Source organism: Hypomesus transpacificus, chromosome 23 (assembly GCF_021917145.1).
Source record: "Hypomesus transpacificus isolate Combined female chromosome 23, fHypTra1, whole genome shotgun sequence".
Lineage (NCBI taxonomy): Eukaryota > Metazoa > Chordata > Actinopteri > Osmeriformes > Osmeridae > Hypomesus > Hypomesus transpacificus.
Window position 1 is genome coordinate 18,141,974 of NC_061082.1, and position 21,939 is coordinate 18,163,912.

General features: G+C 51.8%; 2 protein-coding genes across 2 annotated transcripts; one reads left to right on the forward strand and one right to left on the reverse strand.

Moving 5' to 3' along the window:
• The first annotated feature begins 620 nt into the window (after positions 1-620).
• LOC124484890 (myc box-dependent-interacting protein 1) lies at positions 621-11,564 on the forward strand. Its single transcript, XM_047046007.1, has 20 exons — positions 621-964; positions 1,841-1,921; positions 2,208-2,262; positions 2,439-2,533; positions 3,108-3,203; positions 3,290-3,406; positions 3,676-3,768; positions 4,053-4,138; positions 4,316-4,391; positions 4,586-4,644; positions 5,393-5,440; positions 6,367-6,430; positions 6,512-6,634; positions 6,776-6,847; positions 7,030-7,050; positions 8,869-9,099; positions 9,280-9,432; positions 9,574-9,648; positions 9,784-9,885; positions 10,126-11,564. Exons 1-20 carry the CDS (start codon positions 878-880, stop codon positions 10,225-10,227), a joined length of 1,836 nt encoding a protein of 611 aa, XP_046901963.1. The 5' UTR covers positions 621-877; the 3' UTR covers positions 10,228-11,564.
• Positions 11,565-12,585: 1,021 nt separating this feature from the next.
• Positions 12,586-17,376, reverse strand: LOC124485558 (indian hedgehog B protein-like). Its single transcript, XM_047047247.1, has 3 exons — positions 16,651-17,376; positions 15,676-15,937; positions 12,586-14,353 (listed from the first exon to the last, which is right to left on the reverse strand). Exons 1-3 carry the CDS (start codon positions 16,948-16,950, stop codon positions 13,578-13,580), a joined length of 1,338 nt encoding a protein of 445 aa, XP_046903203.1. The 5' UTR covers positions 16,951-17,376; the 3' UTR covers positions 12,586-13,577.
• Positions 17,377-21,939: the final 4,563 nt, after the last annotated feature.

Below are 21,939 nucleotides of genomic sequence, written 5' to 3' on the forward strand. Positions count from 1 at the left end.
GGCTGGTTGGAATCGAACCCGGGCGACACGGCCACCTTATGTGGTTACGCGTTCGGAACGCCCCATTTTAGGGACTTTCAAACTTTTAACCGGCTCTCCTGATTCCTGAACAGGCCAGTCTCCTAAAATGTAGTTTGCGTACCCGATGGTTGGTTTTGTTTCACGCCCTCGTTCTTCTCGGGGAGGATTAGTAAGTGTGTCTGTGTTGTTGTTGACAGAGTTAGCCTGCTGTCGTCCATCATCTTGTTTTGAACAGTTAAACATTATGCAGAGTATAGCCGACTTATGATTTCCATAAAACAACAAATATGTTATCAATTTTCACATATTAAATAGGAAAGTATGATGACATACCGAAAGGTATAAAAGGGGAACATATTTTAGTTGTGTTATGGAGAAACAGAAGTTTTATCAACGCCTGAACACGGATAAGCTTTGAATGTCGCTGTCCAGGTGCTGAAGTGCGCGTGCCCCTTCCAGATGAATAGTTTGTTTCTACGTAATTTGGTTATTTATACAAAAGGGTAGTGTTCATTCACGCCTGTCCAATTGCAAATACCACGACCTATTAAAACGGAGTCTTCTTATGAGCGGGCATTCACTGTGAGCGAGCGTCATCCCTCTGTGATGCGCGCTGGTCCTTTAAGAGCATCCTCTGGTGCGTTACCTTCAAGGCAGGCGAACTCTAACGGCTTGGGAAAAACGTCGTAGTGTTTCAAACATATATAGTGAAGCTGTTGTAACACCACACCATCCGCCTGTGGTCTTCCGCCTTTCATTTCCTGGATGTGGATGCGTTTCTCTATACCGTCGTCGTAGCAGTAGCTGTTGTGGGCTGTAGCGGAGCGTCTGATACCAACACGGCCTAGAAGACAAGATGGCAGAGCTGAACCTGGGAAAGGGGGTGACTGCGGGAAAACTCGCCAGTAACGTGCAGAAAAAATTAACGCGGGCACAGGAAAAGGTCTGAAATACAATATCGTCCATTAGTCGTTTTCATGTCCGTTTTTGATTTGTCTGTTGGCCTATGCCATACTGTCCAACATGTCACATTTTCGGAAGGGACAGTGGCGCATCTGGCTGTTTAACAACATAGAATGGTGGGGTGTGTAAGGGCTTTTACATGGACGGGTTGATCTTCACCGAAGATAGGCCCTATGCTATTTTTTTTACCGGATTACTCATTACATACCAATCCATGTAATACAAAATATTTCCCAGTTTGGACTTAATTCAAACATGAATTTTATCTCGTCTGCAATGTCCTGTTGCGACGCAAAGCGCATCAGTTGTGTAGCGGAGGAGAATGATTCCCTGCTAGCTAAGGCTGTTGCAGCTCGCTTACTGGGGATTGCATTTTACAGCACATCAGGGGCTGCAATGAGAGACAATGATCTGTCAAATTTACTGCATACTTGCATCATTTATTTATATGACGTATTGTATTATAGACCAGCTGGGATGGTGACACATGTATTGACACGGGTAGCCACCAGGGGGCGACCTTCTGAGAGCCTCTCCCGGAAGCTCACCACCCCGAACATCTTCATCAAAATGACCAACTCATAAATTATTAGGTTGTTCAATCATATAGGCCTATATAAACCATTAAGAACATGTATTATGATGTGTAATGATTGTATAAATATGGCACAACACCAACAGTCAACCATTCACATACGGACACAGTTATATAGGCCTTCATAAACAATTTAGGACATGTATACTGACGTATAAAGAGTGTGTGAATATGACATTGCACCAACGATCAACCGTACACATGGAAGGAAACTGTCAATAGAGCCAAATGTAGCTTCAATGTTGGGTTACTGTTCGTCAGGTGTTGCAGAAACTTGGAAAAGCAGACGAGACCAAGGACATAGCCTTCGAGGAAGGAGTCATCAACTTCAACAAGCAATATGTAAGAGAACGGCTCTTCCCATAACGTAACTCACTCTGTTTATAACTTGTGTGTTTATGAGACTGGATGTCCAGTCTCATAAACACACAACAACATGTACCACTAGTGTACAGTGATCATTTAGCAGAGGCATTTATCCAAAATGACATCCATGTGACGTCCAAATCCTCTTCCCCTGAGCTACACCCACCCTAGCTATCCCCACTACTGGTCTCTGATAGAGGGCCGGAGTCACGACCTCCCCTCCCCAAGACCCGGGGTGACTGTTGTTGTGTTGTGTCACCAGACGGAGGGCAGCAAGCTGCAGAGAGACCTGAGAGTTTACCTGGAGGCAGTGAAAGGTGAGGTGGAGGAGATGAGGGGTGGAGGAGAGGCGAGCAAAGACTTAGAGGATTCTCAGCATTCATGACCGAGTCAATAAATATCTCTTCAATGAACCCTGTGCTGTGTGTGTGTACGTGTGTGTGTTCGTGTGTGTACGTGTGTGTGTTTGTGTGTGTGTGCACTGTGTCCACAGCCATGCACGAGTCGTCCAAGAACCTGCAGTCCTGTTTAGGGGACATGTATGAGCCAGAGTGGTATGGCAAGGACGAGGTGGACTCCATCCTGGAGGTCAGTCGCACTCCTCTAAAACGAATCACATAGAGTGGCTGTGTGTGTGTGTGTGTGTGTGTGTGTGTGTGTGTGTGTGTGTGCGTGCGTGCGTATATGTGCCTGGGACTGTGTGTGTGTTTGAGAGAGAGAGAGAGAGAGATAGCAGAATAGAGGGGAGAGCGAGATAGTCGAGTTGGAGAGCTTCCAACAGCGTTTCGTTTCACACACACACACACACACACACACACTTCACTGCTGGATGTGTCTCTCCTCGTCTCCACCTCTGTTTCCTCTCTCGCTACCTCTCGTCCTCCATGAGTCATCCGTTCAATTTGTCGTTTTTTTCCCTTCTATCGCTCTCCAAAAGAATGCACAGACAGTAAGAAGGTAAATCTAGCCTATGCGTGTGTAGCTGGAAGGTTGGTCTCTAGGCTAACAAGAATATAGATGAGCTAGTTTGCGTTTGTGTGTGTCACGGTGTGTAAAGGTGTACTGGTACGTGTGTGTGTGTCACGGTGTGTAAAGGTGTACTGGTACGTGTCTGTGTGTCACGGTGTGTAAAGGTGTACTGATGCGTGTGTGTGTGTTGCAGGATACAGATGTGTTATGGGAGGACTACCATCAGAAGCTAGTCGATCATGCTCTGATCTCCATGGATACCTACCTGGGACAGTTCCCTGATATCAAGGTACTGGAAGCGACCTGCACCATCCTTGACCCGGGTACCGAAACGAAATTGCTCCTTCACCTTAACCCCTCTCCTCTCCTCACCAGTCTCGTATCGCCAAGCGCGACAGGAAGTTGGTGGACTTTGACAGTGCCAGACATAACTACTCAGCCACTCACAAGGGCAAGAAGAAGGATGCAGCGGGTGGTGTCAAGATGCCCAAGGTAACACCCCACACTGCACACATACATCTACTCATGTACTTGAACTCTCTATACACATATACACTTTGCGATCAAAACTTAATGTGTCTGTCTGTTTGTTTGTTTGTCTGCCTGCCTGTCTGTTTGCCTGCCTGTGTGTGTGTGTCTGTCTGTCTGTCTGTCTGTCTGTCTGTCTGTCTGTCTGTCTGTCTGTCTGTCTGTCTGTCTGTCTGTCTGTCTGCCTACCTGTCTGTCTGTCTGCCTGTCTGTCTGCCTGTCTGTCCCTACAGCCTGCTTCCCTGCTGGAGAGGGCTACCCCAGGCTGGGCTCAGGGGATCCTGTCAGCTCACAACGTGGCTCAGAGTAACCTCTCTAGAAACCAGGTACCTACTCTCTCTACCTACTCTCTCTACCTCTCTCTCTACCTCTCTCTACCCCTCTCTCTACCTCTCTCTACCTCTCTCTCTACCTCTCTTCCTCTCTCTCACACACTCTCTCTTAGACTTTCTCTGTTTATTTCTCTCTGTCCCTCTCTCCCTCTGTCTCTCTCTCTCTCTCTCTCTCTGTCTAGTCTCTCTCACTCTCTGTTTCTCTGTATCACACACACACACACATCCATCTGCATTCCATAGATAGAACAGATTCTTATCAGCTGTGGGTCTGACAGGCAGAGGATGAGCTGGATCGAGCTCAGAAGGTGTTTGAAGAGATCAACGTGGATCTGCAGGAGGAGCTGCCATCTCTGTGGAACAGGTCTGCCTGTCTGTCTGCCTGTCTGTCTGCCTGTCCGTCTGCCTGTCTGTCTTCATGTTTATAGTGTATAGAGACATTTAACTCCAATGTGTGGGAATGACATCCTTTATAATACTGTTCATTCCCCCCCCGCCCCCCCGCCCCCCCCCTCTCCCTTTACCCCCCTCCTGTCTGCAGCCGTGTGGGGTTCTACGTCAGCACGTTCCAGAGCATGGCTGGCTTCGAGGAGAAGTTCCACAAGGAGATTGGCAGGGTGAGAGTTCTCCCATTCCAGCTGCTGTATATGATCGCCATGGGGACAAGAGGTGGCTTGGTCATGCGCTTTGGATCATCTGAGATAAAGCCAGGCTTCATGTCAGTTAGCATAGAAAACAAGTTCTACTCTTCCTGACTATCTCTCTCTTTCTCTCCTTCCTTCCCTTCTGTCCTCCCTCTCGTTCCTTGCAGTTGGACCAGGACCTGAATGATGTTCTTGTGAAACTGGAGCGCGGAGAACAGCCCACAAAGTGAGCCAGCCTATCCTCACTGAATGGTCTCTTCCCTAGATAGCTAGTGGGGCTAACTCACCCTGGCTTAGATAGGTAGCTAGTGGTGCTAACTCACCCCGGCTCAGATAGCTAACTAGTGGTGCTAACTCACCCTGGCCCAGATAGCTAACTAGTAGTGGTAACTCACCCTGGCCCTGATCCAGCCATTAAAGCTCACCAGGCTGCTATCTTCAGCTCTAGTATTAGAAGTAAGACACTCGTAATAGTACTGATGATAAGACCCATAGTAGAAATAGAGGTTGTGGTTGTTGTAGTTTTAATTTGTAGTTGTGGTACTGGTGTTGGCCGGGTTTCCCAGTTTCGTTAAGAAGCTCTTAACGCTAAGATCTTCTTAAGAACGTTCTAAGGACGCTCTAGAACGCTCTTAGAACGTTCTTAAGAAGATCTTAGCGGAGCTTCTTAACGAAACTGGGAAACCCGGCCATTATTAGTAGTAATAATAGTAGTAAGACTAGCAATGGTAATATTGTCATGGTAGTAGCAGTAAAAGTAGCACTAGAAGTATTATTACCAATGGTGATTGTCGAAGTATTGCCATCTAATATTAGCAGTATAAATAGTATTTGTAGTAGTAGTATAAGTCGTAGTAATACGCCACACGCCAGAGGCTACGGGTCACAGCTGGGTTGTAGAGCTGTGCAGTGGGTAAAGTGATATGTGAAGTGTATGGTTTCTAGATTAAATGGTTCCCCCCCACCCCCCACAGAAAGACAGGTAAACGCGGTGGGAAGGCGGCCGCCAAAACTCCGAAGAGGTACAGTAACCACAGCAACCACAGTGACCTCTGTCTCTCGCACTAACGTGTCGGACTGTCTGTCAGCCCCGGGGTCTGCGTGGGTAGCCCTGGGCGGAGCTTGGTCTGTTGTGAACTCCTTCCGAGAGGACTGTGTTGGATTTATCTTTGTGTGTACCCCAGTCTGGTCCTCCAGACATCTCAAGCTGGTCCCCCTGACTGCTTCTCCTGCTCCACCCTCACCTGGGCGCTTGATTTAGACCATCCGGGCGGTTGGCTGGGTGGCTTTGCACTCGGACACGCGATAAAGCGCACGCGGTTCAAGCATTTGACCCATCAGTCCCCAAGCCTGCCCTTCTGAGGAGGTGAGGAGGGCGGGCGGAGCCGGCCTGGGGCAGACAGCTGTGGAGAGCTGGGAGACGAGAAGCCTGGAATGGGGCCCCTCTCTTCCTCTGTGGACGTCCAGTAGTCTTCCGTCTTCTAGAGAGTTCTGTTGCTTGTAGTGTAGACTCTGCCTGGCCTGACTATGTAGCTGCACTTTCTCTCATCCACCTCTGTCCCGTCCAGATCACCGACTGACTGCTACTTCTGCTCGCTAGCTGGCTACCTGGCCAGACACTGCACTGTAGTGTCTCCTGCACGACTCCTGTGGGGGGTGGGGTGGGGGTGGGGGGATGGGGGGGGGGCGAGGGGCGAGGGGGGATGCTTCATAGTCCTGCATGAGAACGCTTGCAACAACACAGCCCTGCTCTGATCTAACCCATACCGGCATGTGCTACCTGTTCAGCAGCTCATTCACTAACCCTCCCCTCTCCTGTCTCTCTACGTCTGATCCCTTCTCTCTCTATGTCTCTCTCTCTTTTTCTCGATCTTCCTCTCTCTCTCTCGCTCTACTCTCCCTCCCCCTCCGTCTTTCTACCTTTGTCTTTCTCTCGTTCCGTTTCCAGTGATGCAACCAATCACACTCTGAGTCCAGGAGGACCTCCGGCTATCCCCAAGTCTCCGTCCAAGGTAGAGCACTCCCACACACACGCACACACTCACGCACACATGCACTCACACACACTCACATGCACACCCTCTCCCCTGTAGTTGCGGCCTGCCATGCCCCCTCCTCCCAAGGTCACCCCCTGCAAGGACCTGAAGCCGGAGAACATCATCAACCTCTTCGACGCCGCGGCAGCGCCAGACATCAGCATCACCTCCCCGACTCAGGTGCACACCTCTCCTGACGTTGACCCTGAATGGAGCCTGTGACCCCTGAACCCTGCCTCTGCACTCCTGTCCTGAACCGTGGTCCCTCCCCTGACCCTTGACCCTAACCGTGACCCTTGTGTTGTTGCCCCCTGTTGGTAGTTTGACAGCCCTTCAGGAGGCACCCTGCTTGACCTGGTGTCCGTGCCCACGGCCAGCCCAGCCGCTGCTCAGGTGACTGGCACACAGTTACCATGGTGACATGTCTCCAGAACCAGTTTCACTCTCTGTCTCTGCCCTTCTCTCTCTCTCTCTCTCTCTCTCTCTCTCTCTCTCTCTCTCTCTCTCTCTCTCTCTCTTCATCTCCCTTTCTCTCCATTTCTAATCCCTCTCTCTTTGTCCCTCTCTCTCTGCAGCCTGCCTCCTGGGATAGCTGGGTGAGTGATGCCCACTACTGCATGTCCTGTGTGTGACTGGGTGAGTGATGCCCACTACTGCATGTCCTGTGTGTGACTGGGTGAGTGATGCCCACTACTGCATGTCCTGTGTGTGACTGGGTGAGTGATGCCCACTACTGCATGTCCTGTGTGTGACTGGGTGAGTGATGCCCACTACTGCATGTCCTGTGTGTGACTGGGTGAGTGATGCCCACTACTGCATGTCCTGTGTGTGACTGGGTGAGTGATGCCCACTACTGCATGTCCTGTGTGTGACTGGGTGAGTGATGCCCACTACTGCATGTCCTGTGTGTGACTGGGTGAGTGATGCCCACTACTGCATGTCCTGTGTGTGACTGGGTGAGTGATGCCCACTACTGCATGTCCTGTGTGTGACTGGGTGAGTGATGCCCACTACTGCATGTCCTGTGTGTGACTGGGTGAGTGATGCCCACTACTGCATGTCCTGTGTGTGACTGGGTGAGTGATGCCCACTACTGCATGTCCTGTGTGTGACTGGGTGAGTGATGCCCACTACTGCATGTCCTGTGTGTGACTGGGTGAGTGATGCCCACTACTGCATGTCCTGTGTGTGACTGGGTGAGTGATGCCCACTACTGCATGTCCTGTGTGTGACTGGGTGAGTGATGCCCACTACTGCATGTCCTGTGTGTGACTGGGTGAGTGATGCCCACTACTGCATGTCCTGTGTGTGACTGGGTGAGTGATGCCCACTACTGCATGTCCTGTGTGTGACTGGGTGAGTGATGCCCACTACTGCATGTCCTGTGTGTGACTGGGTGAGTGATGCCCACTACTGCATGTCCTGTGTGTGACTGGGTGAGTGATGCCCACTACTGCATGTCCTGTGTGTGACTGGGTGAGTGATGCCCACTACTGCATGTCCTGTGTGTGACTGGGTGAGTGATGCCCACTACTGCATGTCCTGTGTGTGACTGGGTGAGTGATGCCCACTACTGCATGTCCTGTGTGTGACTGGGTGAGTGATGCCCACTACTGCATGTCCTGTGTGTGACTGGGTGAGTGATGCCCACTACTGCATGTCCTGTGTGTGACTGGGTGAGTGATGCCCACTACTGCATGTCCTGTGTGTGACTGGGTGAGTGATGCCCACTACTGCATGTCCTGTGTGTGACTGGGTGAGTGATGCCCACTACTGCATGTCCTGTGTGTGACTGTATGATGTCCAGTGTCTTGCTGTATGTATGAACACGTGTCCTGAGACAGGGCCCGTGGGTGTCCCTGCAGCCTGAGGGGAGTGAGAGGACCAGGACACCAGGTCCCTGTCCTCTGTCCCAGGTCTCTCCCAGGTCATCATACAGTATGAACAGTGTGGGTTGTCCTCCAGCAGTGCAGGCTTCATCCACAGTAGACACGGTGTGACCTCTGACCTCTGTTCTGGTGTCTTCCTGTTCCGTTTCCTCCCCTTTTCATTAATCTCTTTATTTACTCCTCTACATCCCCATGGCAACCGGTACTACGTGATTAATTTGTGGATGATATATTCCAACCCCTTTCCCATCCACAACCCCTGGTCTCCATGGCTATCACCACCATGTGGTCACCATGACGACCTCTACCTCCGGTCACCATGATTACCTCCTCTTCTGGTCACCATGACGACCCCCCCCCCCCAACCCCCGGTTACCATGACAAACACTTTGTCTGGCCATCATGACGACCACTTTGTCTGGTCACCATGACAACGTCCACCCTCCGGTCACCATGTCGACCAACACCACCTGGTCACCATGACAACCTCTTCATGCCCCCCCCACCCCCCTGCCCAACCCCCAGCCAGAGGATAGCCCAGCAGCAGAGGAGCCCCCAGAGCAGGGCTGGCACGATGACGGCCCCCAGCCTGTTGTTGTGGACCCCGTGGCCCTGGCCCAGGAGGGCTGGGGGGACGATGGCAGCCTGCCCGTCAAGGTCCCCACCTGGGACGATGAGGGGGGCTCTGCTGACCCAGCCCCAGCCCCAGACCAGGCTGGCTGGGAGGAGGAGGAAGAGGCCCAGGTACGATGGACTGTCTAGGGATGCATCTGAACCTGCTGGATGGATGCATCGGCTGGAAAGAAGGCAGAGGATGAAGGGAGGAGAGGTGGAGGAGGGGTTGAAGCTGTGGTTGCAGCCCCGGAGCATCCCTCCCATGCCCCTGGTGGCTCCTGCTCTGGAGCCACGGAGCCAGCCTCACGGTGCTCTGTGTGACTCAGTACACAGGAGAGCTACTCAGCTCTCTGGCACTGGACAGGGCTGGTGTCTGGACTGAGATGTGTGTGTGTGTGTGTGTGTAATGATTGCTCCTCTGTGTTCCAGACGGACAGCAGCACACCAGTAGCGGACAGAGCAGCAGCAGTGGATGTGAGTGGTCCATGGTTAAATCACTCTCTCACACACACACACACACACACACACACACACACACACACACACACACACACACACACACACACAGAGGTTTGCAGGAGGCCTCACATTGATCTTTCTTCTTCATTGGTCTAGACTCCTGCGGTGGTGGCAGAATCGACCAATGGGGCTGCAGAGGGTATAGAGATGCCTCCTGGCTTCCTGTTCAAGGTTGGTGTTCACACAGAGTACCTCCTCAATCCCATGACCACCCCTGGTCTAGTCCCTACCCCAGCCTGCTCCCCTAACGCAATGACCCCTGACCTTTGACCCACTGACCCTTGATGTGTGTGTGTGTGTTTGCAGGTGCAAGCCATGCATGACTATGCAGCCAACGACTCAGATGAACTGGAGATGAAGGCAGGCCAAGTGGTGCTGGTGGTGACCTTCGAAAGCCCAGAGGAACAGGTACACACACACACACACACTACACACACACACATGCAAACTGTACACATACACACTGTACACACACATACAAACTGTACACACACACATACACGCTTATTCTGTATACTGTACACACACTTCTTACACAACCAACCACTGTTTTACTTACTGACTTCATACCTGTGTGTGTGCTTGTGTATGCTGGTATGCGTGTGCGTGTACTTGCCTGTGTATGTGTGTGTGTGTGTGTGTGTGCAGGATGACGGCTGGCTGATGGGGATGAGGGAGGAGGAGTGGATCCAGAACCAGGAGCTGGCTCCCAAGGGAGTGTTCCCCGAGAACTTCACCCAGCGTCTCTGAGAGAAGACACATACCCCTCCCTCCATCCTCTCCTCCCCCCATCTCTCCTCCCCCCTCCCCCCCACCTCTCCTCCCTCCCTCCCCCCTCCCCCCAGGATGCCTGAGAGGACATAAGGGACCGGATGTTGATGAGCGTACCCATGACGACCAGCACGTATTGCCACACCGGCTGTTTAAGTGGAACATGTTAGTCAACAGCTGATCAGACTGCTTTAAGTACAAACCATCGCCATTGTCAGGATCACCATCACGGGCGAGAGGGTAGACTGTAGCTTGTCAGTGTGGAGCATCGATAAAGCTCTGCTCCCTTTGAATTCGAATGCCAATCCGGCAGGGAGGGAATGGGAGGACTGGGCCCTGTTCAGACCCTGTAGTGTGTGTGTTAGCAGAGCTAGCCTCATAGTGTGAGGCTTGCCAGGTTGTTTGGCCCGCATCCGGAACCTACCCTCCAACACGGTCGTAGTTATCAGTGGTGATAGGTCCTTGTTGGCTATCACAGCCCCGCCCTACCCACACTCCACACCCCCCCACACCCAACCCCTCCTCCCCCCCAGCCCCACACTGACCCTTCAGGACTCCTGTACTCTGTCACACACACACCTCCCCAGTGTGCTGGATCTCTGCCAGGGAGCTCTATTAGTCTTTGTGTTTTGGTTACTGAAGGTGTATAGGACAGTATATTGATCATGTTGACCCAAATGTATTTCCAGGGACGTATAGTTAACCTACTGAAGATGTTGTGCAGAGTATAAAACATCACGACGACGGGTGACAAGAAGCTCAGTTGCCATGGATTGCTGGTGTTAGTGTGCACATGGAATGAGATGCTTCATCCTAGGAACTGGTTTTATTTTTGTATGCTGCTGTTGATGTGGAACCCAGACGCCAGGGTGAATTGCCAACTCCTGTAGGACAGTGTGTAGAACCTGCTGCTGACAGACACACACACGCCATTCAATCACCAGAAGGCAGGATTTGTGTGTGTGTGTGTGTGTGTCTCACGAGGGAAGTGGTGTGTGTTTGACCCCCCCTTTGTGGAATACTTTCATTGGATGATCTCTTCAATCCAGATTGGCCACGGTCGTTTCGCAGCAAGCTTCAGGGCTAGAGAGAGAATCTTTTCTCTCCCAAGTTAGAATCCTACGTTTTCTGTTTGCTGGTGGTATGTTTCCAGGTGATGTCGTGTATATGTCGTTGTGTATATGTGCTACTATAGTCTATGAAGACCAGTCCTATCTGTGTACGTGAGCATGCCAAACCCAGTGTGTTGTATTTCAAATACTCTTCATCAGCTGACTTCCTGTCCCCCGATGGACCAATTGGAATAAAGATGACTTAGAAGCAAGCCTGTCGTCATGTGTGACTCTATGGCTGTCGGTTATGCGCCGTGAACAAATGTGTGTGTGTGTAACATTTGCCCATAGATGACAAATACTGCATTCCTTCAATACGAGTTTTGAATCTTTGATCGATCCACATGCACAGAGACAGGGACACAGAGGTAGAGGCAGATAGAATAGAGAGGGTCCCTACCCGGACCTTCAAGGTGAAGCTTCTGGGAAGCTTAGAGCATAACTAGCCTTCTGTCAGCCAGTCTCTTAGCTGGTCAACAGGCTTGACTAGTGAGGGACACACACACCCACTTAACAATGAACCTAGGAACTAACGTGCGAGTGCATGTGTGTGTCCGCGTGTGTATGTGTGTGTGGACACAGAGGCGAAAAGACAAACAAGAACTCCTTTTTCCTAGGGCCAGGAAAGGCTGTGGAGACCTTCCATCCCCAAACAGACCAAGATGAATCCAGGTCATGTATGATCATGTATGAGGTACAGGCTGGCATGGGTCTTCTGCCCTGTTCTGCAGATGTGGGAGGAGCAGAGCCCTTATACCTCCCCACCAGCTGGGGGCAGCAGCTCCCAGGGCAGGACCCAGGAAGGGGTGAGATGCACGACCGCAGAAACAGAAGGCTGGATGGAATTACAGACGCTGTGTGAGTGAGTGTCTCTGCTGCAGGGAAAGACACGGCCTCTAGGTGGCGCTGTGGGCAGAGTGAGGGGAAACTCCTACCCCAAGCCAGCCAGAGAGGGAGGGGTGACAGCAGAGCTGTCCGTGGTGCTGAACTCTCCCACTGTCCTTTACATATCCAATGACTGACGCAATCAGAAATGATTTTGTGCGCAGCAGAAACATATTCAAAAGACTCAATGACTGTTAGGTTTTGTGATGAAAATACAAATTTGTAATGCCCATATACACAGAACTAGTACAAAATACATTTTTGGTCATTTTAAAAATAGATCTTTTAAATAGTTTCTTACAATATATATTTCTGACATATTTCGACTTTGAGAGAAAAATGCATGCTTGTTTTAGAGTTGCAGGATTGTTTTCAGAATGGCTACTTAAAGTATGAAGAACTCAAGGTCTTGTGCTAAACTTAAAATGACATACATTAGCCTCATTGTACAACAGTATGTGTGCAAAACCTGATTTAAAGCAATATAATTAGAAGTGATCTTATTGTCAGAAGATTCACTTAGGATAACTTCAAACATCTTGCCATTGACTACTCATGGCTAGCCATGTGGCATTTCGGCTAAACAGAACATTCATAAAAGGAGAGTTTTGGGTCATATGACATGAATTCAGCTGACATAGGTTTGATATTACACTGCACCCAATTTGAAGTAAAAATTATATGTTTTGAAACTATCCTGAACGGACAGTTATTGAGGAATTAGGAGCATAAGTCATGGATTCCTCATGTATAGTAGATCCAAGTGATTCCTTATGTAGCGAGGACGGTCACTTTAGCCTACTGTGAGGGACTTAATGATGAATGAAGAATGACCAGAATGGATAGACTGATGGACATAGTAACTCTGGACAGACAGATGAATGACCAAACCCACGGAAGCTGAAGACGTATCTCTCATTCCTACCAAGAGAGAAAAAGTATGTATGGATGTTGAATCGTTGAATGGTTCACAAATAACCAGACACACAGACAGATGACAGATTGATTGACAGACATAGACAGAAGGACAGAGAGAAATGAAAAAGCCAATCCCCTTGGCAGACTGGTAAACAAATGCTTCTCTGAATGGCTGGCTGCTTGCGAGCAAGTTTAAGGACTTGATTAAGATTTCCCTAGTGTGTGTGTGTGGTGTGTGGTGTGTGGTGTGTGTTGGAGGATACTGGCTTAATCTCTCACCACATTTTCCAAACACCCAACAACTCCATAAATAAACAACCAGTGAGTCTCTCTGGCTCTCCTGGAAGATCTCCAACCATCCCTTCTCTCATACGGCCATCCTCCTGTTTCCCTCTGATCCTCTCTCTCTCTCCATCACTCTCCACACCTCCTCATCCTGTCCGGTCCCTCCATCTCCCCCCGCTGTCTCTCCTCTCCTGCGGTCCTGTGGGCGCCGTGGGTGGCGCCCCCTACCCCCCAAGGGTGGAAGTGTTCCTGCCCCAGTAGCAGCGTTCCTATCCGTAGCAGGACCTGGGGGTACCAGTGCAGGCCGCCCCCCGGGGCCTCCCCAGGGCTGGTCCAGGAGTAGAGCAGGCGGAGGGGCCCCAGGGCCCAGTGGGCCAGGCGGGGCTGGTCCACAGCAGCGTAGCAGGACGCCAGCACCCCGTCTACCACCAGGGAGCCGTGCTGCGTCAGAGGGGCGTACGCCCCCGACTCCTCCCTCAGCTCCACCCAGGTGACCGCTGACGGGCGAGCCTCCGCCCCGGCCTCCACCCCGGCCTCCACCCCCCCCTCGGTGGTCAAAACACAGTGTCCGGGTCGCACGTCGCTGGCGTAGACCGTCCTCAGCGCCCCCGCGGCCACGCCCGAGCAGTTCCCCCGCGCCACAAACAGCAGGTGAGCGGCGGTGAGGCGGAGCACGGCGCCCGAGGCCGTGCCGATGGCGTAATACAGCTTCCTCGCCGCCGCTTCGCCGTCCAGGAAGGTCAGGAAGCGGCTGTAGACGAGAGGGCCGCCGCCGTCCGCCCCCGAGGACGCCAGGACGCGGTCCCCCGGACGCAGCTGCCTCACCTCCTTCCTGGCTCCGCCCTCCAGGGACACCAGCGCCGCGCCGGGGAAACATCCCCCTGTCTTAGCTGCTACTGAGTGTTCTGATGGTGGGAAGGATGGGGGGGAGAGAGAAGCCCACTGTTACAGGTGTATGACGAACCATCGTGCAGAAGCTGTGCTATTCACTTGGAAACACTCGGTGTTGAGTTTGAGAGACAACAGGGGGGAGAGAGACAGAAAGAGCAGAAGAGAGAGGGAGAGAGAGAGAGAGAAAAAGAGAGATAGAGAGGGAAGTGTTGCCAATTTGAAGAGGATGAGGTAGACTTTGACACGGTACTTGATACAAGGCGGATTACAGTTATCTTGTGGATCAGTGAGATCGTTAATGTACATGAGAGTCAGAGTTACACACACAAACACACACACAGTGTCCCTATCAGGAACGCTGGCAACTCACTTGCGTTCCTGATGAGTCGGGTTATTTGGTTCAGCATGCACACACAAGGCTAATGAACAACCAGCTGAGTGTGGAGGCTGAACGAGAGATGGGGGGGGGGGGGGCGGAGGACGGAGGACAGAGGGAGGGAGGGTCAGGAAAAGAGAGAGTGAGAGAGACCGATAAGGATCGTAGACAAAAGTACAAGAAACAAGACATGACAGAAGGAAAACAAAGGAGGAATCTTATCATGTCATGTCCCACTCCAAGCAGCAAAGCTCTGACAGCCAAGCAGGCAGACAGGCAGACAGACAGACAGACAGACAGACAGACAGACAGGCAGGCAGGCAGGCAGGCAGGCAGGCAGGCAGGCAGGCAGGCAGGCAAGCAGACAGACAGACAGACAGACAGACAGACAGACAGACAGACAGACAGGCAGGCAGGCAGGCAGGCAGGCAGGCAAGCAGACAGACAGACAGACAGACAGACAGACAGACAGACAGACAGACAGACAGACAGACAGACAGACAGACAGGCAGGCAGGCAGGCAAGCAGACAGACACACAGACAGACAGACAGACAGACAGACAGACAGACAGACAGACAGACAGACAGACAGACAGACAGACAGACAGACAGACAGACAGACAGACAGACAGACAGACAGACAGACAGACAGACAGACAGACAGACAGAGGTTGAACACTACTGCGTGTTTAACACTAACGAGCACAAAGTGATCAACCAGGTGTCCAGGTGGTTTGAGGTTGCTGTCCAATTAGTCTTATCTGAACTCTGGCTCTAACCAGCTGTCTGGTAGTGACCTCAGCACTGCTAATGACAGCTGAATCAAACCTTTTTTGTTGAAAGTAAATATTTTCAGAAATCTTTTTGGTTCTATTTTTCAACCAATGTTAAATGTCAAACGATAAACCTGCCAGTGTGGTCTCCAAATCACCTACGGCCCGAACGGTCTGCTACACCTACCTGACTTGACGCTGCAGTGCACGTGGCCTTTGGACTCGTAGTAGACCCAGTCAAAACCGGCCTCCACGGCCAACCGGGACAGCATGGCGTACTTGTTTCGGTCGCGGTCGGAGGTGGTGATGTCCACCGCGCGGCCCTCGTAGTGCAGGGATTCCTCCGAGTGGTGGCCGTCCTCGTCCCAGCCCTCCGTCACCCGCAGCTTGACACCCGGCCACATGTTCATCACCGAGATGGCCAGGGCGTTCAGTTTGTCCTTGCAGCGCTGTGGAACACAGGTACAAGGTGAGACAAGCTGGCGTGCCACGGTGCCAGAGTATCTTCATTGACCCTAAATAACTGCTGCGGAGCGCAATTCATACTACACACGCAGACAAAAGCGGCTACATCAGCCTGTTGATGTGTTCTTCAAGGCTGGATTATTTTTTTTTAAATGCTGCTAAAATAGGATACTTTGAACTTTCCGAAAACACTTAATTTGCGATGCATAATGGAGACCGTTTTCTGCATTTTTACTTTTGGTAAGGCAATTGGCCTGGATACACAAATTCTACAAATATTTAGATATTCTAAAAATACAAATAATTCTGTGTAATTAGCTTGAAAAATAGGCAATTTTCCTTAACTGAACTATCCAATGTAACGATGCAGTTGTAATTTGTCTCAAACGTGTCATATTAGCAATAGCTATTATTTAATGACGCCAAACTGTCACATGTTGTAAAATGAGTAGACTTTAGTAATGTGTAGTTGAGGCTCTGTGTAGCCTAGCTAAGTATAGGCTGCAAAACACACATGGACGAGCGGAATCAATGAAATCAGTCAGCAATGGTTTAAACATTGAGCTGAGCGCAAACAGATGAGCTGAAGCGAAGTCTGCTCAAGTCCAGTGAAGTCAGAGTCTCCTTTTAACCGGGTTTAGATCATGTAGCTAAACCGAACGTTTTAGCCGTCTTTCTTTCCGCGTGTCACGCTCACCTGGGTCATCAATCTGTCCGCAGCCGTGTTCTCTTCATCTTTGAATATAATGTCCGTGTTATAGTTCGGCGTAAGTTCTTTAAATCGATCGGAATTCCTGGTAATTTTCCCCTCGTATCTGCCACTTGCTCCCAGTGTTTTCTCCGCGACATTCGGACTAAACTGCTTGTAAGCGAGAGGTGTCAGCTTCTTTGGCGGACGTCTCTTGCCGTACCCCCTCCCCGGCCCACAGCCCTCGGTCACAGGTGTGAGAAACAGGGCGCAGCCGATGAGGAAACCAACGGTCACGGAGAGCCGCATCCCACCCCGTCAGACGGGCACTCCGGGACGGAGTGGTAAGGTGGCACAGGTCCCCTTTGCGTTCCAGGCTACCCCCTCCCCTGGATACTTCACAGCCCCCCACGGTTTAAAGCATAGGGGGTGGGGGAAACAAATAATCTGTATTTTATCTGATTTATCTACGCCATTATCCGTGCGCGAAATTGCTGCCGGCGTATGCCAAGAAGACATGCATTTAGCCGCGTGCGTTGTTTGGGTCCCGGGGAAAAGACCAACTTCTCTGGAGTCCGGAGGCTGGAAGCCGCGGAGCGTGTCTTTCCCCGTCTACACGCTGATATGACCATGAGTTTTAAAGTCCGTTTATTTAAACAAACAGGTTCAAAGTCGAACTGTCGTGAATAGAGGAGCTGTCAAAAGAAGCGCTGACGTGAGTTCTTGCCTGGTCCTGTCCAACTGCCGCTCTGCGGCCACGCGGCTTTCCAGTTGAATTGGGAATTGAAGTGATCCTGGATCAGCTGCCACTCGACAGAGACCGCACCCTGCCAGCTCTGCCCCTCCATCCCTTTTTGCCACCCCGCCCATCGGGCCAGAGTGGGTGCATGCCTTGGTGCCTCGTCTGGCCTCGACTCTGCCCTGCCCGTCACCTCACGGCGCCTCGCCAGTAGCTAACACTAACCTCTCTGCTGGGGAGCAATACCGGAGCCCGCTTGGTCATAGACCCACAACTCATACTTATCATCCCATCTTTTCTTTACTTAAGGCAATACAATCAACTTAGATGTTGTAAACAATGTTTGTTGTTGTCTGTACAAGCCTGCTACATTAGCCACGATTATATAGCTATCCGTACGGGTCTATCACACCTGCCCGGCAAAGCCTCGTCTTCCACAGGGAGTCACAATAGTTCGTGCTGGGTTCCTGTCTCCCAGTAGAAAATGCGCCACGCAATGCGGAGTAGGTTAGGGTTGTAATAGCACCACACAATGCGGAGCAGGTTAGGGTTGTAATGTGAAAGTTAGCAGGGCCCCTGCTAAACCAACTGCTTCCATTAGCCCAAGACGACTTCCTTAGACTGTTTCCGTGGAAGATATCTCAACCTCGTCTCCTTTGTCTGTATAATTATGAGTAGACTCCATAAGAAGTGTTGTGTGCGTGTCTCGTGTGTGTGTGTGTGTGTGTGTGTGTGTGTGTGTGTGTGTGTGTGTGTGTGTGTGTGTGTGTGTGTGTGTGTGTGAGCTGAGACAGTGGGTTGACTGTGGAGAATATCTCAGTCAGAGAAACAGAGACAGAGTGAAGCTGATCCTGCTTGATTTAACACCACTGACCAGCTCCAGACCTCTGAATTAGCTCCACAAATATTGACCTCCTAAAGCCACAGTGGTTTCTTGTGATTTTCAAAAGGAGGCACTTGTGAATGCACTGACCTGTACCTGCTGTGGTTTTGCGTTGATGTATTTTGCATTATTTGTGTATGCAAACACCATAAAGTATTTTTGCTTCAATCTGTTTCCATGTACTGACTTTTAAAAAGAGGGAAAGAGATTCACAAATTAAACGTGTCTTTGGTTCTGTAACTTTCACTAAAGTAGACCATAGACAAAGACACACACACACCCTAGAATTCACAAGTCCCAGTCCCTGTGTAGGCCCAGCCCAGCCCTAGCGCCACCTAAACCCAGACTTAACCACATCCATCCCAGCCCCAACCAGATCAGGCCAGGTCCAGTCTAGGCCAGCTCAACCTTCACCCCCAGACCCAGCCCAGCCAAACCCAGCCTAGACCAGACCAGCCCAACTCAGTTCAGCCCAACTTCAGATCAGGCTGGGCCAGACCAGACAAGACTAACCCTTCAGACCAGACCAGACTAGAACAGACTAGACTAGACCAGATCAGATCAGACCAGACTAGAACAGACTAGACCAGATCAGACCAGACCAGACTAGAACAGACTAGACCAGACCAGACCAGACTAGAACAGACTACACCAGACCAGACCAGACCAGCCTTCAGCCCAGACTGGCTTAACCCAGTCCAGTCCCAGTCAGGCCAGGTGAGAATGAGCCACAGCAGGCTGGTGCTTGAGCAGTGGGATCCTACTGCAGAGGCAGGAGATCACAGAGAGACGATTAGAGAGTGGCTGCATGTCTCCCAGTGTGTCCTCCTCTCTTTGAAGGCCCTAAATACAGCCAAGCCTCCCTGCAGGCCAGCCTATTGAGCCAGGGCTGTTGACAATGCTTCAGAAGTGGTCACATCCACTCCGTCAAGCCCTCAAGAAAAGAGACCACGCTCCTTCAAAGACTTGTAGCTTCCTTTCGACCAGAGAGAGGCTGTCAGCTCATCCATGATGGCAGTGGTGCACGCACGCACGCACACACACACACACACACACACACACACACACAGCCCTTTTACCCTAAGCCCCATTGATGTTGCATAGTTATTAATTTGCCCTGAGAAATAAGAGGCCGTGGCCCCGAGACACAGGGAGATGGGTGCCAGTCTTTCATCTGCTGTCAGTAGCCCTGCCTCTATGGAGGCTCTATCGGGCACCAGGGTTACCACGCATACCCACCACCAGACCAACAAAGGCAGAGCGGCCGAGGGAGGGAGGGAGGAGGAGGGACAGGGGCAGCAGGAGAAAACATGTCATACTGGTGTTCCTCTGCCCCTCAGCGGGTAAACAAGCCTGTTTGGATGTTGTTTTGCGCTGGTGTTGCTGTGGTCTGTGGCAGCGTGTCCCTGCTCAAGGTAACAAACAGCGGGTCCCCCCAGCTTCCCGTTAGCCCCGCCCCCCGCCGGCACCCCCCGCCCTCCCCCGGCACCCCACGATCTCACACACCTCTGCCCCGTTCCTCCAGTACACGTGCAGGCACATTTTGGGAACGGAACACAACTTGACATGCTTTCGGGATGCAGAAATGAAAGGACAGGAAGTATCATTCATCTATGATATGATTGGAAAATCTCATATTTCTCAGATTCACACACATACCCATTGAGCAATTAAGGGGCTCATTACACACACACACACACACACACACACTCACACACAGTCTAAACTGGGACTTAAGTCCTGTATCAGTCTAGTTCAGGCCAGCCCAGGCGGTGTAGCTGCAGCAGAGACAGCAAGCAGAGAATAATCCCATAGAGAGAGGAGTCTAAAAGCGGAGGCTGAAGACTCCCTTGTGCTAGCCACCAGCCGCTAGCCGCCTGCTAAGAAAACACAGCAGAACCCAGGGGAGCAGCCAGGCCTCTCAGCTGACCAGACGAGCCGGCCGGCCCACAGACGCCCTCGTCACGCACTCCCAACCCTCCCTCCCAACTCCCCCTCCCTTCCCGCTGGTGAACGTGACAGACTCCTGCGGTTCAGATTGTCTGGACAAGCACCCCCGCATCACCAGCTACCTACCAGGACCCTGCCGGCCCATCTTGACCCCTGACCCTGCCCGACGCCTCAAAGGAACAGTTGGCGAGACACTCTTGAGGTGATGACTTTTAAGTATCCCTTTGATACACTGACAAAAACAACCAATATGGTCCCTCCACGTGAACGACATTTACCCCAATGTCAACAAGTCTCTGGAGGGAACAGAGACCCCGGTTGTCGTCCACAGTGCTCTCCGGTCTTTTTATGAGTCCTGCTGAGTTCGTCGAGCCCAGAGAAGCTTGCTGTACGCGTGCCATCTGCGGGGACTGTGGTGATGTTTCACTGCTCAGAATGGATTCGCCAGCTCCAAAACGTTCTTATTATATTTATATTTTACTACACCACGAGCGGCCTTGCCAGCTGTGCCTGGGCAGCAGCCGGCCAACCGAAAATAGGCTGTGACAATATGATTACCCCGCTCGACACAAAGGTAAACATCAACACTTCGGAGCCGGGTCGTTGGACAACGCTGAGATGGGACAGGGCGACAGGGTGACAGAGAGACTGGGAAAGGACAGGAGAAGGGGATGGTGAGAGAGGCTGGCAGTGGGAAGGGGAGGGATGGTGAAGGGAGAGTGAGAGGGAGGAGAAAGAGAAAGAGAAACGTGTCTGGGGGAAAAGCGGGGATGCGACACATTTGTGCGAGAGAGAGAGAGAGAGAGAGAATTTGGGGAAAAGAAAGAGAGAGAGGGAGATGAGAGGAGAGAGACAGTGGCAAGAGAGAGAGAAGCTAGGAGAGAAGAGGATGGAGAGGGAGGAGAGACGGGGGGAGAGAGGGAGGACAGAGAAGGAGAAGAGAGAGGGGTGAAGGAGAGTGGGGGGGGGAAAGAAAGGAGAGAAGAGAGGTAGAGAGGAGGAGAGGAAGGGAGGGGGGAGAGAGGGAGGGAGCTAAGCCCTGCGAGGCCCTGTTCCTCTGGTTGTGTCCTGATCCCTTGTGGGACGCCACACTAACCCCAGCTGTGGCTGCAGCTCCACACTGCTCCAGAACTGATGCTGCTACGGCCTTCAAAGGCCTCAGCTCCTGCTGCTGATGAAGCGGCCATACAGCCTCATGTTAGCAGCCTTAGAGGCTGTGCTCCCCTATGGGCAGGTGGTAGCAGCCTTAGAGGCTGTGCTGCCCTATAGGCAGGCGGTAGCAGCCTTAGAGGCTGTGCTGCCCTATAGGCAGGCGGTAGTAGCCTTAGAGGCTGTGCTGCCCTATAGGCAGGCGGTAGCAGCCTTAGAGGCTGTGCTCCCCTATGGGCAGGCGGTAGCAGCCTTAGAGGCTGTGCTGCCCTATGGGCAGGCGGGTAGCAGCCTTAGAGGCTGAGCTGCCCTATAGGCAGGCGGTAGCAGCCTTAGAGGCTGTTCTGCCCTATAGGCAGGTGGTAGCAGCCTTAGAGGCTGTTCTGCCCTATAGGCAGGTGGTAGCAGCCTTAGAGGCAGGGCTGCCCTAAAGGCAGGCGGTAGCAGCCTTAGAGGCTGTGCTGCCCTATAGGCAGGCGGTAGCAGCCTTAGAGGATGTGCTGCCCTATGGGCAGGCGGTACCAGCCTTAGAGGCTGTGCTGCCCTATGGGCAGGGGGTAGTAGCCTTAGAGGATGT